The 18,391-nt window shown below is 45.7% G+C and overlaps 1 protein-coding gene across 1 annotated transcript in view; it reads right to left on the bottom strand.

The window, feature by feature from the left end:
- The window catches only part of PRCP (prolylcarboxypeptidase), a 514,316-nt gene that overhangs the window by 230,746 nt on the left and 265,179 nt on the right, over positions 1 to 18,391 (bottom strand). The window contains exon 5 of the mRNA XM_069639880.1: positions 17,742 to 17,899. Within this exon, the coding sequence (XP_069495981.1) occupies positions 17,742 to 17,899 (158 nt within the window). The remainder of the gene's footprint in view (positions 1 to 17,741; positions 17,900 to 18,391) is intronic.

Raw genomic sequence — 18,391 nt, 5'->3', positions numbered from 1 at the left:
ATTTATTAATCTGCAGCAGAAACGAGGAGGAGTGTAGAAAAGACTCCATAGCCCTTTTGACATTGCTATCGCAAAAGGGGTACAAAGTAGACAAAGAAAAATTACAATACTGTCAACGTGAAGTGCAGTACTTAGGGCAATTGATATCAAAAGATGACAAGAGAATAATACCAGACAGAGTAGCGGCTATCTCGGCCATAGGACGACTAAAGACAGTGAAGGACATGCAAAAATTCCTGGGGATGTGCAACTATTGTCGGGCATGGATATTAGACTATGCTGCATACACACGCCCGTTGCTCCAGGCACTCAAGGAAGCACAAAAGGAAAAAACAGAAATACAGTGGGATTCAGAGATATGCAATGCATTCACACTACTCAAAGAACTCATTTCAAGCGCCCCAGTACTCGCGACCCAAATTTATGAACGCGGGTTCTACCTATTCTCGCACTGTAAGGGGGCACTCATGGCAGCAGTTCTGACACAGAAAACGTCCCTAGGTCACAAGCCTTTGGCATACTACTGTTGGACACTGGACGCTGTAATGCAAGGACATTTCGCATGCGAACAGGCTCTCGCAGCAGCCGCGTTCGCAATTGAGAAGAGCGCTACCATAGTAATGGGATGCTCACTGACACTGTATGTAGAACATTCATTGTTCGCCATACTCGAGCGATCAAAGAGCACATTAACCACACAGAGAGCCACCGCATATGAGGTCATACTATCAAGTGCTAACATACATGTGGTAAGATGCAAGGTGGTTAACCCCGCAAGATTCATCTCAGAGCCATGCACTGTAGAGGATATCCAGGCACATGATTGCGCAACATACCAGGGCGAGGACAATGGCACAACTGTGGTAAGTGAGAACGCACTGACGGAAGGAGAGGTATTTTTCATAGATGGGTCAGCTTCCATAAATTCAGAAAATGGACAAAAACATGTAGGAGTGGCAGTAGTGCGAATGGAAGAAGGCGAGTACGAGGTCCTAATACAGCAGCGACTACCAGCTCATTTCTCATGCACAAGCAGAACTGGTAGCATTAATTGAAGCTTTAAGAGCAGCAAAAGGATGCGCAGTAACGATTTACACGGATTCAGCATATATGGCCACAACAGTACACGGAGGGCTTGCCAGGTGGGGAAGAAGGGAGTTCAACAGGGCAGATGGCTCACCCATACAACATGCGGATTTGTTGAGGGAACTCGGAGGCCTTAAAAGAACCCACAATGGTAGCAATAGTGAAATGCCAGGCCCATACCAATTACACTGACTTCGTCTCTTTGGGAAACGCAGCAGCAGACGCAGCTGCCAAGGAGGCGTCATAGTTGAGAAAAGAAAACAGAGGTGAGTATTTAATGCAAAGAGAAGCAGAGGAGAGTATCCCGGACGGGTACAATACCATGACAGTGTCTCAAATACTGGAACTACAGGAAGAGGCGCCTGAGGACGAAAAAGAGTTGTGGACAAAAAGAAAATGCAGCCAGTCGGCAACTGATTTATTATGGCGGCAAAACACAGGAAAAGTAGTAATGCCAAATAAACTATTAGAAGTAGCATTCCAGCAGCTACACTTCCCATCACACAACGCAAGGCAGCACATCGCAGCAGAGATACAAGAAAATTGGTTTATCCCAGGATTACAGGAACAACTCTCCAAGCTAACAATGGAATGCACAACGTGTCAAATATACAACACTGGCATGACTTTGAGAACACTAAGAGGAACGATACCCAAGCCAATAGGACCTTTTAGAGAGCTCAATATCGACTATGCAGATATGGGTGAGAGATGCAACGGAGCGAGGTACATGATAGTGGTAGTTTGCCCATTTTCACGCTGGGTAGAGGCAGGTCCCTGTTCCCGCCCAGATGCGAAGTGTGCTGCAAAATTTCTCGTGCGGGAAGTATTCCCCCGCTGGGGAATTTGCGACGTAATTCGATCTGACAACAGCACACATTTTGTGAACGATCTCTTTAAGGAAGTGAAATCATTGCTGGGGATAAAGCATAAATTATGCTCGATTTATCACCCGCAAAGTAACGGAGTAGTAGAAAAGATCAATGGATTACTAAAAGGAAGACTCTCAAAACTATGTTTCACCCTTATGAAAAATTGGGTACACGGTCTCACCTTGGCCCTTTTCGAGCTAAGGAATCAGCCAAGCAAGGACCACCATTTGTCACCCCACGAGATCGTGACAGGGAGACGAATGCACACAGCAGACTCACCCCTCCGTAGACATTCAGATGCATACAGAAGTGCAACTGTACTGGGAGAAGAATTTAATGACTACCTGACTAAACTTACTAAGGCAGCACGAATGATAGCGAGACAACTTGCACCACAATTAATAAGTGATGGGGAAAATGAAACGCACACTCCAGAGAAAGGAAGCCCAACAGGTCAGTTGGTACCAGGGGAGATGATATACGCCAGGAGCTTCGTGCGTAGATGGAATGCTCCAAGATTTCATGGCCCCTACGAGGTGGTGTTTTGCACACCCACAGCGGTGAAAGTGAAGGGCCTGAGATATTGGATACATTTAACAGACGTCAGAAAAGCATATGACAGCGTGGGGTCAGCAGAAGGTGCAGAGGGCCCCGAAGGGGTAAATGTGCATGAATAAAAAGAAAAAGCGAAATGTATTAAAATGACAACTGTATTATAATGTTTATGACAACGTGTAAATAAGTATAAAATGTTCTCTCTCTCTCTCGAAAAGCGGAAAATGCAAAAATAACTGCACTGTATGCTTAATGCGCCCTTTTCTATGTTTCAACATGTAGGAGTAACCATGGCAATGAACAGGCAGCCTGCAACAATTAGCAATAGGGACACTAGGAATAGAAATGTTTTTGATTTACGAACATATTCATACGAATGTGGGTTGACTGTGCTATTATATTTTTTACACTCATGTTTGGCTAGGCAACATATTACCTAATAGCATTTATCTACATTGAGATAAAAGAGGGGGGAGGTAATGGAAATAATATGGAAAATGTAAGCAAACCATTTAAGGAAGGTAACTATTTAATATGGGATGGCTTTCAGCTGGTATGGGGGTATGGCCCGCATCCAGACGAGGCGAAACGTCAGAATGATACTAACAACAAGCCGACCATCCATTTGAAGCCCCAACGCCACACCACAAATTTTAGCGTACATGAACTAAATGATCGGCACCCATCTGTTATATCATGGTTATATGGCACCACTGCTACCCCACCCGGAACGACAACCAGTCCTCCCTGAGACAAAGACTACACCACAGAGAGAATGAAGGAAAATATTGAAATGGCTAACAAATTCATTACTCTGTATGAGGAATGGGAGAAGGAGGGGGCTGGGGAGAGGGAGTCCCTGTTGCACGCAGCCAGGCATGCTAGAACATTCCTTAACAACAGGAAGAAGAGAGAAATAGGTAGAAAGAGATATGACGCATACTATGGCCTGGGGATTGACACGATAGAGGATCCCAGACACTCACACCAGTCGAATGAATGGTATGCAGACATGAGCTCCACAGCCAAACAAACACTAATGAAAGTTGCTATGTGTGCTCCCTGATCCCCCATACCTCAGGCACACCTAAAGTCTTAATGCCACAAGAATTGCCTCTTGCAGACGCCCAGTGTCTCCTCCATCTCACTCTGTGCAGAATCAAGAACACCTTCCAGACACACAGTATCTTATGAAATGTTGCAGAATGAAAAACGTCAGAACATGTGGCAAAATTGACCTGGGTGAGTGCTATAGAAAAAGCATTGAAACTACAGAAGGAAATCTCAAGTGAACTTTGTTTCCTAGGAGAAGGGAAAATCGACATGGGAAGAAACACGAACAGCAGCAAGAGCCTAATGATCCCAGGCATGAAGAGAGGAACAGCAGCCTTGATGGACACTTACTGGGTCTGTGGCAAGCGGGCGTACATGCACCTTCTACCATCATGGAGGGGCACGTGTTCCCTGGGGACACTGCACTCAGCTATAATGGTAATACCGGAGAGCCACCTGGGCCAGGGCGGCCGGAAAACGACTCAAGTTACAACCAACGCCTCACCTACTGAAGAGTCACCACTGTACGCCCTATCAGAGGGAACAGCCGACAAAATAATGTCCAGGAAGCGGAGGACATCGAACTATATCTCAAAGGCCTCCTCAGAAATTTTGGCACAGATCCCAGACAGACAGGTTATTCAGCTCAACAGAAAGCTTCTTCGCCTCCCTCATTCCAAGAATTCAGGCCCGAGCAAATGCAAAATGGCTGCAGAACACACGGTGGGAGCTGATTCGATTGGCCAACGACACTGAAGAAGGATTCAACGTGATCAAAGTGGAACTAAGGGCACTGAGACTGATGACATTCAAAACAGGTATGTCCTAGACCTGTTGACAGCGATGGACGTAGGTGTTTGCCGAAAATCGGAAGTGCCTGTTGCACTTTTGTACCTTCTGAAGATGCTGATAATGGGACACCATCACACGACATTGCCGCAGTCCACAACCTGGGGGAACGAATGAAGACAGAAGATGGCACTGATCCAAGCACGTGGTTCGACAACCTTTTCTCCTGGGTACCTTCCTGGATGGGGCTCGCAGTGAAATTACTAATGCCCCTCATCATGTTTTTATTGTTGATTTTTTGTGTGTGCCAGTTGGGTCTTCGATGGAGCAATGATGGTGACGATGGGCAATGCCGGAGGAAGGGCACAGGCGCAACAGGAAGCACACGTACAAACTGGAGAGGATTCAGAACCCAAATATAGAATGGTGCCCAAATATTACGATGGGGATATAGTGGACAGGCTATATCATACCACGATAAAGGAACCCCGGGAACTAGAGTGGTACACGGAGGTATGGGTGGACCTGGAGGGAGATATGGGATGTATATATATGACTTGCACCCCAGACAAGTATTCCAGAAGGGGGGAAAGCCTTCGGGAGGTGTGCAGAGCCTGGATGCCAATAAAAGGAACACCAGCCTGGGAGGAAGCAGTGTTGGCTGAGAAAGAGCGCGAACGACTGGGGGAGCTAAGGTATTCGTTACTTAAGTAACGAAAGGGGGTAAATGTAGGGAAGGGTAGGTCAATAGGACCCCCCTCCCACTACATGTCCCACCTTGGTTGAGACCCATGAATCGTCGGCGGCGCCCCGGGCCCAGGCGGCAGGGCTGCTGCCGGCCGACACGTGGGGCTGCACCATCACATTATGAGGCAGAGAATAGAACCCATCTTGTATTAAGCCCTCTCCATCTTGCTAGAAACATGCATATCTAACCCAAGGCAGAAACACTGAACACTGCAGAGTGACCCCCACTTGACCGCGCTCACAGAGGACCACACTTCCAACCACCTCCCACTGCATGGCAGATCCGCTGAAGACTCATTCTCACGAGTCTCCAGACGCGAGCGAACAACAAAATAAAACACTGCAACTGTTAACCTTCCACAGTACATCATTGCCCCAGCTATGAATGAGAATACTAGGATGTAACTGAGATCAGCCCAAACCCTGAAGGCCCTGACCCCTACACGAAGCCCCCCAGCTATCGACGGCATGGCGCCTTGCACCCCTACCCACCCCGAAAGCCCTTGCAACGTGCAGGAACCATTTATGTAATATGTGCCTGTTGACTAATGTTCGCTGCTAATATAAAGGAGAATGGGTAAAGAGAAAGTTGTGCAACCGATATTACATGTAATGACGAGATATACAAAGACTGGACAGCTGATAACTGAACAATAACTTGTGTTGCTCTCTTAATACACTCTTTACATACACCTGCTTGACACTACCTCATGTTCGTATGTCAACTGTAAATGTGAAATGCTATGTAACAAAAAGTATGACCATCAGCTAGTATCCCATGTAAATACAAATACATATGAGTGCTTTTATGAACCCCATGTGCTGTTAGTCGCCCCTCACCCATACGACAGTAAAATCGCCTTGTGCAAGATGCCACGCACAGAGCTGCAAGGCCATTTCCCCCCCTCCCCCTGCCCAGGCTCCCTCTCGAGATAGACGGTGTTCAAACAGCAAAGCCTTGCCTTCCCTCCCGACCCTGCTGGACCCGTTTCAAGCATCCGCCACCCTCCCCCGTGTCAGAGGCCGCCACAGCCTAACTCCATGACTTACGAGCTACCTGGTCCCAAGTCCCACCGCCTTTCAGGCACCGGTCACATGCCCCCCACGGGTCAGTAGTACCTCCGTCGACCCCGAGTTAATGACCCTAGAAAGGGGGGCGCGCACACACATGTACCAACAGATCATAATACCATCCCTCACTGTTATTGCCAAGGATGGTTAATCAAGCACCCCCGCCCATGCCCCTGACTACGCCCATGGGGCCTGATTGCTCGAACCTAAGGCGCCTCCTAAACCAATGTATTAAGACACTCCAGATGGTGTATCAACGTTCCTGGCTATGTATTGATCTAAGGTCAACGCTTACAAGAGTTGCAACTCAACAGGACAAATGAAGTGTGATGGGTGGGAATGTGTGGCCAAAAGGGCAAATGTTGGTTTAGCTATCAATCGTTGTTACAAGGCATGTCCGGCACAGCGCTACATCCCGATGAGCCCAGCTGGCCTCCCGCCCCACGTGCGCAGCACCAACGTCCGCCAATCCTGGAGAAGAAACTGTATACAATGTATACCACCTAGCCATCACCACCCAATCCCTGAGACTCTGTGGCCCCTATAGCTTACCTCATGCATGACGTGTATTTGTAATATAACTGTCTTTGCTATTGTCAGACAGAGCGCTCTCGGAGTTTTCAGAGTCCTTTGCATGACCTATATTGAATTATATAAAGCTCTTTTGATCTTACCCGCACTTGGTCCTGGCCTCATTCCCCTCCTCGGGTGTCCCCATTATTGCCTCTCACTAAGGGGGGTGCGTTTCTGGGGAGACTTACATTCACATGTCATCACAAAACAGTTAGGACCATGACAAAAACGCTAAGTCTAAGACCTAGGACAGCAGATGAAGCGTTTATGTACAAGGTGGTAAGGGTGGCAGACCTAGTGATCAGTAGTCTTAAGCCAGTTGATGCAACCAGGTCTAAAGTTCTGGTATGATTGATTGCACTGTGTCTAAATATATCTGCGTCCTGTATGCTACCAGCATATTGTAACAATATTTAAGGAGGTATTTGCTGTCTGACTGTACAAAACATTTAGTAAAGTAACTAAACTGAGTGGCAGAGGTTCACAGAAGGTGTGTGTGTGTGCCATCAATGGCATCAGTCATATTGCACCATTATGAAAAATTCCAGAATCCCAGAAATCTTCCTAGGCTTATGTAGGCATGTCAGTGGAGAATGTTGGCAGGTTGTGGAGTGGAGGGCAGGGAGAATATGGTCCTGATGAACTGGTGGCGAGTTTGTAAAATAGCAGTTTGAAAATCTGCCACCTCCCAGGGCTAATCTGAACTGATGGATTCCCAGAGGCCAGCTGATGTAATGAACACTGTATGTGTATGTACCCGTCTATGCAAGACTCTGTGGCTCATTGTGGGATCTAGCTCCCAGATTAGGTCATAAAACAGCTTTTTAAACTGAAGCACATATATGTCTCTGCTTTACTCTTCCTTGGCACGGTTTTTGATATGCTCTGCCTTAAAAATCCTTACGATTCCTAAGGCGGGCAACCCTAAACATAACCCATAGTGTCTCACAGAAGTTGCCCCTTTTCTGTTAGCCATGTGGCTAAGCTGGTGCTGTTTTATGTGAAACGTTTGAACAACACTATCCAAGAAATCCAGTAACATCTTTAGACTTCAATTCCCATAAACCCTTGAGTACTGAGACGAGAGAGTCAGGAGTGCACGCAAATCAAGAGAAGCCTGAAGTCTAACATGCAGGCTAGTTGTTTAGCTGGACCTTAAGTGCATGGGACATTTAAAATTAGCATCTGTACTAATGAAAAGGGCAATGTGGGAAAGAAACTTGCAGGCGGAAGTGTGAGAGAAGAAGTGCAAATCCAGGCAGCGGCTCCCATACGTGAGACACATACCGCTATGGTAAGAAAGAAAGAGGCGCAGCAGATACCCCTGGAGGATCATGAAAGCACTGGGAACCGCAGAGGGGCTCCCGGAGGAACGGTAGTGCAGAGAAGCAGCGCTCTCCGGTCCAGGCCACAGAGAAAAGCGGGCAAGTGATCACAGAGCTGCAGGAAACGCTGAGTGAATGTCTGCACAGCGCACAGGCATGTCAAGTGTCAGAGTTTATCCAAACTAGTTGGGGACCCCGAGGCGTACCAACATGCATGCAACCGAGTGAATGGTATGAGATTGCTAATACGGACAATTTACAAAAGTGGTTTGAATGCAGACAAAACCCAATACAAAGTCAAAACCCAATAAGAAGAATATTTGAATGCAGACCAGACGAATTGCAGTCACAAACCCCAAGCAAGTACAGGAGCATGAGATGCCAGTGTAGGGGAAAGCTGAAGCGAATATACCGAGCACCTCAGGCTATATGCTACTGCAGTATAGTGAAAAAGACTAGTGAAACAAATAAGTCCTGGTGGGCAAGTACACCAGGCAGCTGATATTTTGGGAGGATACTTGGCAGAGGGTTATATCAGGGGATCTGCAAAACCCATAGAATGATTCCTGGCAGGGGAGTTCACCAGACAATCCGTAAATAATTACAAGAACTTCTGACATTGTGGAAAGACACCTGGCGGGTGTCAGGTCCCTGAGAAATAGAAGACTTTAGGTTAGGCATTACTAATTAGGAAAGGCCAGATGCATTGAAAAGACATTTCCTTAATGTAACATTTTTATCAGCCAGCAACTATTGTCCCAGCTCAAGATGGTGGGGTGCTTCCTGTTCAGCAATGATTGGTCATTGGCTACTGTGATGCAGTTTGGAACCTAAGGAAAGGTTCTAAACTGCCTTTCATTCTGGATCAGTTCATGGATGGTCACAGCGCATCAGAGCTCCAGTAATTTTAAAGAGAGAAACTAAAGAAAACTTCAGAACATCAGGATTTATTTCTTCAGAAAAAGCAGAGAAGAGAAAACTCAGATAAGTGACTATGCATAGTTAATACCAAGTTGAAAGAAAACAGTTTATTTTTTAAGTAATATTACTCAAGTTCAGTTTAAGAAAATCAAATGATTTCAAGTTATTTATTGAAGAAAAGCCAAAGATTTATGTTGTGCTACTAATGTAAATCATTTATGGAAAGAAAAGTAACTGCAATGCTGAATTGAACGTTCGTTTTCTGAAAGTGCACGCAGGTTTTGAAATATAAAAGCATCAGCTCTCGTTCGTCTTTAGAAAGTCAGCTGTGTAATTAGAGGCGGTCATGGAGCGTCGCACGTTGAATGAATTAAAGGAAAGGACCTTGTAGCGTGAGACGGCGTGCCCAGGAAGTTCCTTTAATACGCATAATACGTTTTAGTTACGTCGTTTCTGAGGAGATTTGTTTGAAGTTGCGGTCATCATTTTGGTGCGCGGTTTTGATCCAAAGCTGCGTGCGGTTTCGAATTGCTAACGAGCACGAACCAGTGGCAGTGCGCGGTCTCCCCATAGAAGGTGGCGCAGAAGACAGCTTTTATTTTTGTAGTGCGTTGCGCCATCCTGTGGCAGTGCGCAATCGCGATCTCTTCATGAGAAGGAGGCGCTCATCTGTTTTACATAGTCAGTGCTGGCTTGTTTCTTCAGGTAACGTGCGCGCGCATGCGTGTCTGTTCCACGTTCCTTCAGCTGTGATTTTAAAGTTGATGCTTGTTTGTTGAAGAGTACTATATTTCTACAGATGAACTATATATCAAGTCCATAGAAATACAAGTGAACTCTGCAAGTTAAGACAAAATAGAATCTAACTGAAAATTTCTATTGATTGAGCTCCAAAAGCATACAAAGACATTCTTTGCAAGTGAAAAGCTAATTTACTGAAGAATCTTCAACACAGTTATTCTAATATTTAACTTTCTGAGGAGTTTGAAGTCTTAAGTATTCAACTGAGAAAAGCAAGTTAAATAATAAAGATAAAACTCCTCTAAGAGTCTCTAAGTAAAACTACTGAGACTATCAGGTAACAAGGGATCCTGGGAAAGTTCATAATATAATTGATAGTGAGTTATAAATTGAGGATTTAATAATTTGTTGTATGCTGTATCCTTTGCAGGTAACCAGGGTCCCAAGGTTCTGAGCAGTAGAGGACTCCAGTGTTTCCTGATAGTTTGTTTTGTTCTCCAATTCCCCTTTTCCCCCCATTCTGGTCAATTCAATAATTGTTCAACTGATTGTTGGATGTACTGCTTTGAGGGTCTAGGCGGGCCAATCGTTTGCTCCTGCAGGAGATCCGGCTCTGGGACCCGATAGCGGGGCAGTATACCAGGAGATCTGAGAAGACCATGAAAGAAGTTCTGGCAGGCAAGTATACCAGGCACCTCAAGTTGTATAAAGAAATTATATAAAGACATTCCGACTGTCGTGAGAAGATACGTGGCAGAAGTGTATTCTAGGGGATCTGAAAAACCCATAGAAGGTTTCCTGGCAGGCGAGTACACCAGGCAATCCGCCACAGTTACAAAAAGAGCTAAAGAAAGACTGTAATGGAAGTTATTGTTTGGACAAGAACTTTGTGAGTCCAATAAAGACAAAATGGAACTGTTAGATTAAGAGACACTCTCGACATCCTACCTAGAAATCCAGGGGAAGGGAAACACCCTCTGGATCCAAGGGTTTCTCCTTGTAAAACACTTTTGTTGGAATCATAGTTTGTTTTTGGTGGTCATGAACACTTTTTGCAAACATCAAGTCGAAGAAATTTCCATGCACCCTTTGTTGCTTTGTTTCTAGTGGGAAGGACAGCTTAGAGTATTTTGGACACAGGGACGACTTTTAAATTACTGACTACTTGACAGGCAGATTCTTAGTTTTAGATTTCAAGGTAGGGGAAAATCCTCTTTAGAACAGGACTAGAGAGGGATTTTTCCAACCCACTTCTGTCTAATTCCATAAGTGTGTCCAGCTCTCATTTCTGACCCCTCATACCATCTTGGGCCACTGGATGCCTCTATCCCAGAACTCAGAGTTGCGGTTTGCCTGAAATAATTTCTGTTTTACATATGCAGATGCCTCTCTCGAATAGCATGGATTCACTCCTTTGAGCGAGGGCCCTTGTGTGCTATTGGGTGCCGTGTTCACTCAGTGCTTCCTGAGGGGGATAAAAGCAGACTCACTTACCCACTCCCCTTTTCTACTGCCGGAACTCTGTAACTGCACCCCAGAAAGCCTTCTGCTCGAGGAGAGGCAGAAGCTCAGCACCAACAGGCTTTGATGCTCCAAAGAATCGAATGGTGAAGCTCTGCTGCTCCAGGATGAACAGAAGGGACAAACTGTGCTGTCCTTTCTACTCATCTGGTGGTTACAACTGGACCACAACTCCTGCTCAAAGGTCTCATCTCCCTGAAGCTCCTGACCAAGTATGCATCGCCGGACCCAGAAGAGGGTGCCCCTTCACTGCCAGGACTCAGAGGACTCTGCTTTCCAAACTGAAAAGAGAGACTCCATCACAGGACATCAGGCAAGCACCCTGTTTCCATCTCACACCCTCAATTCCCCCCCCCCGCTCCAATCTGTGACGCTGTAGGGGCATGTGCGGCCTTCATGCCTTTAAAAAGGCACCCTGCACTGTCAAACTCCTCTTCAATTCGTTATTGCAAGGCGTGCTCCTCTCTGCAGTGAATTCACAAACATTTCTTCAATATTCATTGTCCCTTGAATCTCCTCTTAACAACCCCAGCCTCAGAAGCTGAATTGTGTGCCCGAGGATGAAGTAGGAAACCTGCATCGATGATTCCTGCCGCCCTTATCATACTCATTCTTTCCCTTCTCTAGCTCCGACCCTCGACCTGGAAATCACTGAATTGTGAATAATCATTCTTCCCAAATGTTTTGGGGTCATTCCTGCAGGAGTGTCATCACTAGCACCTATGGTGGTCACCAAACGATATGCACAGCGACCGCCTTTGGGAACCGTCAAACCATTGATGCAGAACTGCTTTTTTGGTCCCAGACCTTCTCTCAGCTGACTCTACAGCGTGACTGGCGAGAGCCTTTCATTAATTTCTTTATCCCTAGAGAACAACTTCTTCACCAGGGGTCTCCTGTAGCTAAACTCCCACCGGCACGTCAGGAACTGCTCTTTGGGGACAACTTCGAGAAGGTAACTCTCCCACCGCCACAGACTGACCCTATTTACACTAGGGGTCTACCTTTAGCTCTCTAAAACCTTCTGATCTATGTAGGAAAACCGTTTACATATCTTATTGCATTTCACCTTCTAGGAAAGATCATTCTAAAAACTCTTATTGAAACACTTTCTACATTGTGTTTTACTAAGTTTACTTGTGAGTATAGTGAGTTTTCACTTTGTTATATTTATACAGAAATATAGTGTTTGGACACCCTCGCAATGATATACTGAAATGTGTGTACAGTACCCATACCCCCACTCCAGCACCCGAGAGTTAGGTCTGTGCTGTCAAAACTACCACATAGTGTCTGGTGAGCTTGAAGAAACCCAATAGTAGCTAAATCAGGAAGACTCATCTAAAGACTGGCCGAAGAGTATGAGGAAATTCTCCTGAACAGTGACCAATTGCATATTCTCAAACACTTTGTACGTCTGGTCCTCTGTGTTCAACAAATGGATCAAGGAGCTATCTTCCAACTACTTCACAGACAAAAAAAAGAGGTCAGCCATTCAGTCAAACAAGAACCCTACAATTACCATAACCGTAGCGAAAGGTGACTCCCTCCCCCCTTCCCCCCAGTTAAGATTCACTGAGATAAGTAGGTTTTCTAAATAGGCCCCACCTCTCTGGAAAACCTAACAGTATAAACATAGACTGGTTGCCTTTTGCAAAGCTTTGAACAAACACGAATTTGTTCAATATTTACATTCTCCTGAATTTGCACCTCTGCTCCAAAAACGTACATGTATGGCCTGAATTGAAGAGTTTAGTAAGAGAGACAGGCCATCAATACTGATCACGATTGTGTCCTAAAATACTGGAGCTCCTTCGATCCATTTGGTAGGCAGATTATCAAATTGTATTTGCCCTTTTAATTTTCACTAGGACCTGTCCAGTCAGAGGCGTTGCTAGGGGGTGGCTTAGGAGGCTATAGCCCTGGGTCTTTTGGTTGTAGCCCGGATAGAATCTCAGGGTCTACAACCAAAGGGCTAGCTAGCCCAGAGTCCCAACAATCCCGACATTAGTGTAGCTCCGGATCTTTTCCAGACCTAGCAACACCCCTGAGTCCAGTTCAAGGGCAGGGCTACATTAGGCTGCTGCCAAAGTGTAACCTGCAAGGAGTGGCAGATTGCTCCTTACCTCCACAAGGCATCAGGGACTCCATTCTGTTTGCTATTGTTTAAACCTTGGATGACTTTTGGTGGCGAGGGAAGCCTTTTTGCTTCACTTACCTCGCTAAACTAATTTGTTTTGGGGCACTGATCAGGACGCATCGCTATTAGCGCCGGAGAACGCTGTTCTCCATGTAAAATTCTGTTTTCATTTTCCTGCACACATCACCTTCAGTGAAGTGTGGTAGGGACACTGTCACCTAGTAGCTTTGTTGTCAGCTACTTTCTGGTTACTTGTATGATGTTTTTAGTTTTGTGCACCTTTTCATTTTACCGCATAATGCCATATAGAGTACCATATACTCTAAAATAGCAATGCCACGAGATTTTTCACCTGCCCTTTGGCCATCTTGCCTTTTGACATTCCTGCCCTCGGGTGGTAGGATTATCCATATATGGTAGTCCCATTCCCGGGGAAGGTTCCTGCTTTCACAGGCAAAGTGGTGGTCTGTGTGTGTGGCCGGAAGGTTGGGGACTTGATCTGTCGGGACCAAGTCCACATCTCTGCCAGGTGATGCTGGGCAGATGCAGTGGCCAGAAGCTGTCCAGGATTGGACAACCCCTGCAAGTGTTGCAGATCCTTGCCAGTGGGTGTGCTGGTGCCAGCTCCAGCCCAGATTCTAGATAAAAAGAGAACTCCTGCAGCCACACTTCAGATCATCTTTCTGGGGCCGGGTGTCGTGCTACATCGAACTGTCTCTTCCAAAGTACCTTCCTTCTTGAGCCCTTCGCTCAGCCACCTCCAACTCTGAGTGACAGATGTTTCTCCAGGCAGAGAGTGGGGGTGGATCGCTCTCCTCGGCAGGGGCCTCCCTAACCCTCTCAAACTTGAGCCGGATCACCTGAAGTTCTAGAAACAGCTCAAGACCTTCCTTTTCTCCTTGGCTTTCTCCCTCACCCTCTTCTGCTGACCTACCTGCCTGCTGCGCCGACTGGTTGCTTGGCTACCATCAGAGTCACACTGGGTACCCAGCTCCTCCATGATCAGTTCCCCTCACAACTTCCCAGCACTGCCACTGTCTACCGCGGACCTAGGGAATGTAACAGTAACCCCTACAGTCCCCTGCCTCCTTGCACTTACCCAGAGCCGCGCTGCCCTGGCTGCACTACTGAGAGCATTTCTTCCCTGATTGAACTTCCGCCTTCCCTCTGCACGACTCTACCCCCCCGTCGCCCTGTACCTTTGCGCTGGCACAATCTGAATGACACAAAGCCTAGTAAGATCATTTGTATTGTCCTCCCTAGGTCTTCCCTCCCGTGTCTTGTTACGCCTAGAAACACCTGTGTACAGGTGCGTTATAAATGACATATCATATCGTCGGAGCCAAGACCAAGGATAGCGGTCCACTGAAGACAGTACTAGTCGTTGGAAAACCGCCCACAGCCCTTTCTTCACTTTCCCGGCGAAGCCTCATCTCTCTGCAGATTTCAAGAAGACCTTCATCGATGCTTCAACCCCTGGACTGGTGGTAACTAACAGCAAGTCCCAACCTCTGATCGAAGATCCAGTCACAGGAAGCGCTCAATACAATCCTGGAACTATCCTGTTGGCTAGCCAGATGTCCTCCTGGGCTAGTTCGCTGCAATGATTGCCGTCCCGACTTGAGCCATGGGACTCCTCAGATCCTCCGCTTATAGTACAAGAAGCATTTCCTGTACCGATGGCTCTCAACCACAAAGATGGGCCTTGCAGGACCTGCTGCATTTCTTCTTAACACGCCGAGGGATGTCTTTTGCCATTTTAAACAAGTGGCCAGCACTGCCTGCCGCCTGTATCACATCCTGGGAATCCCTCGAGGTTGTTGCAGAAGTGATGGTCCACAAGTATGTGTGTCCTGAGTGGACAGCTGTCTAGACTCCAGAATCCAATCCATCGAAACACAGAAACATGAACTAGACAGACCCAATAACCCAATGCCTGAAGTAACCCCTGCACCCGTGACCTCTGGGCTTCAACCAACAGAACCAAGTCACGAATTCAGAAGGTCCGGCGATTTCAGGAATGCCTACAGTGAGTGAATCAGAGTACAGGAGTAAGTTAATGTACCGGTTTTGCACCCCCCCGAACTCTTCTCCAAACTGTTGTTTGGGAGTAAAATCCTAGTCACATCTCTCCCTTGCATAGCCTTGAATGGTGGTGTTCTGGCTTGGTGTCCTCCCCTGGGGCTCCACTAAAAGGCTCGCATTGGTAGAGGGACTTTTAAAGACTTTCCTCTTACTTGTATTGAGCTTTGAAACACGTATCACTACTTGTTGGCTCAAGCTAACACTTGTACAACTTCCTAAAAGACTACTAGCGCCCTGAAAAAAGACCTTTGTGTTGGAATCTGGAGTCTAAGGGCACAAGGCCCCTTTCTTTTCTCACTAGAAAAGGGCTTTTTAAGGTTAGAACCTTAGCTCTAAGGTTTTGTATGGTGTTTGAAGACTAATAGATTGAGAAGAAAGAAGTTAGCAAATACCCAATGACTTACCTGGTTCCATTTTCTTTTTTTGCTTGCTTTACTACACTACAGTACTGTGAAAAGTAGTTCTAACTGTGTTTAAAAGTAAAGTGTTGGCGTTCTTAGCAGAGCACCCAAAAGTTGAATCTATCTAAATAATACATGATTTAGTGTGTGACTTCCCTGTGGTTCTTAATTGATGAGATGGCCAAGGTCTAAATAAATAACTATTTTTATACATTCTGCCCAACTTGTATTATGAAGAGTGTGCTGCATGTGCTTAACTGAATCCTTCACCATGTCCACATCTTCCTAACTCTAAGTCTTGGTGCTCATCTATACTACCTAGGTAGAATATGGCTAGACAGTGTGTGTCCCTGTTCATCAGAATAGGGTGGCCTCTCAGAATCTGTTGACAGGGCAGAATATGAAAATCCATCTTAACAGCCCAGCAAGCAATAAAGGATGCCCAATTGCACAATGTGGGTGTGGACATCAAACTGTACTTTTATCTAAGGTAACTGAAATCTATGCACCACCCTAAAATGGGAGAAAAGGCCTACACAAATCCATTAAGTAGTGGAACCCTCTCCAGTCTTCAAAGTGGCATTTTAAAGTGCAGTCTGAATCCTCAAACGAGATGTGCTTTCAAATTCCCAGAAACAAGGGCTTACCCCTGCGCCTAACAGGCACAGGGGGAGATGCAAATCATAGCAGGGTCATTTTGAACCCTGCCAGGATTTGTTTTTGAAGTGCGACATCCATCCACTGGTTAAACCTTGGCTGTCACACTAGCATTTCCATCCACCAAACGGGTATGTAAGTGCTTTCTTTAGCGGCCCATCTCTGTGAAATGCGCTGCCAATAACTACGTGGTTGCTGGAGTGTCATACGTTGGTGTCAGGAGCATCCTCGCAACACCAATATATGCCATGGGGCTGGAGAGCACATCTTTCCACCACTACTATGCACTTAGGGGCTGCAAATGTAACCTGTTCAGTCCCCCTACCTCCTTGCACTTACCAGAGCCACGCTGCCCTGGCTGCCCTTACTAAGAGCAATGGTGCCCCGATTACACTACCCCCCCACATCCCTCCCACTGGCACATCTGCTCTTGTCTTGCACTGGCACGATCTGAATGAAAAGGCCTAGTAAGATCATTGTCCCCCTCTATCTTCCCACCCTTGTCATGTAACGCCTTGAAACACTTGTGTACATGCGCGTTATAAATGGCCCATCATACCACTGTCCAGACCCTCCTGAAATGTGCAAGTCAACTTTGAGAATAAGGTGACCTGCGCATTTCTAAAAATAGCGCAAATGAAAGGAGTGACAGCACCCCTTTCATTTGCAGAATATTTTTGCCACTCTGCCCCAATGCGTTTTAGCTTTTTCTTTTTAAATTTCATTTTAAGAGGATCTGCACGTTGAAGGGTTATAGCAGGCATTAGCAGGAGACATATTACTTAAGAACAATTTACAAGAAGTTGAGACATACATTTTTCTTCAAAACATCAGATGGTTCTTGAAGCGTTTAGGGAAGATCTTCCCTTTAATGGCTGCAACAGCATTGGCTTATTGCGTCACTGTTATTCTCTTTTGAGAAGCACATTGGGAATTTAATTCTGTATACTTTTCATTTTAAGATTTTCCAGATTAAACCATGACCACTATTTTTTTTTCTGAAGGTGCTTTATAAAAAGGAAGTTTACTTATAATACCTAGGTTACATTCTGATACGTATTTAGAAGAATAATTATGCATTCTTTTGGCAATGTGCTTTTGTCACATGATGCAAAGTGATGCAGCCTGAAAGGCTCCGAGATCCAGTCCATTCATCCATCCATTTTACAATTTCCAGTCCACTCATCGACTCAGTCAATCTTACCTTTAGCCGAGAGGTTATTAATTGCATTCCAAGATTTTGAGACGCTTTCGGAACATCCTTCTCCACTCTTGTGAAAGTCATTAGTCACAATATCATAGAAAGCATCACAGGGAACAAGGTCCTCAAATTGCCAGATTGGAGCAGATGCTGCAAGAGCACTGCAACACAAAAACAAAATAAGTGACAATCTGGTTTTTAAATTATTATAATGTACCCAACTTTTTTTTTTAAACTGCGTGTAAGACCAATAGTTCCAAAATGCCCTTCACAGTCCACCCAATGAGAGCAATGTTTCCATTTTTAGTACACCTTACACATTGTAGACACAACAGAAAGCCCAGATCGTATAGGATGCAGAAAAGCACAATAAAAAAAAATCATAAATAACTTGGAGGACAAAGTAAGTAAGGAGGAAACACAAACAATCAAATGAAAATGAAAGGCCCTGAAACATAATGGAATGTAAAAATAAAGCAAGGATGGGGATAAGGTGATTAATAAAATCAGACAAAAACAAGAGACAGGCCATTCCGACAGCGCCCTCTTTCAACTACCATAGGAAAGGCTCAACGTTAGTACCGTTACTCAGAACTTTCTGGAAGTAGCCATGTTACTTGAGGAGGAGATGATTACTTGTTGAGACAATGCTC

Source organism: Ambystoma mexicanum, chromosome 7q (genome assembly GCF_040938575.1).
Source record: "Ambystoma mexicanum isolate Mex_15411 chromosome 7q, UKY_AmexF1_1, whole genome shotgun sequence".
NCBI classification, from domain to species: Eukaryota; Metazoa; Chordata; class Amphibia; order Caudata; family Ambystomatidae; genus Ambystoma; species Ambystoma mexicanum.
This window is presented reverse-complemented; position numbering and strand designations above follow the sequence as displayed.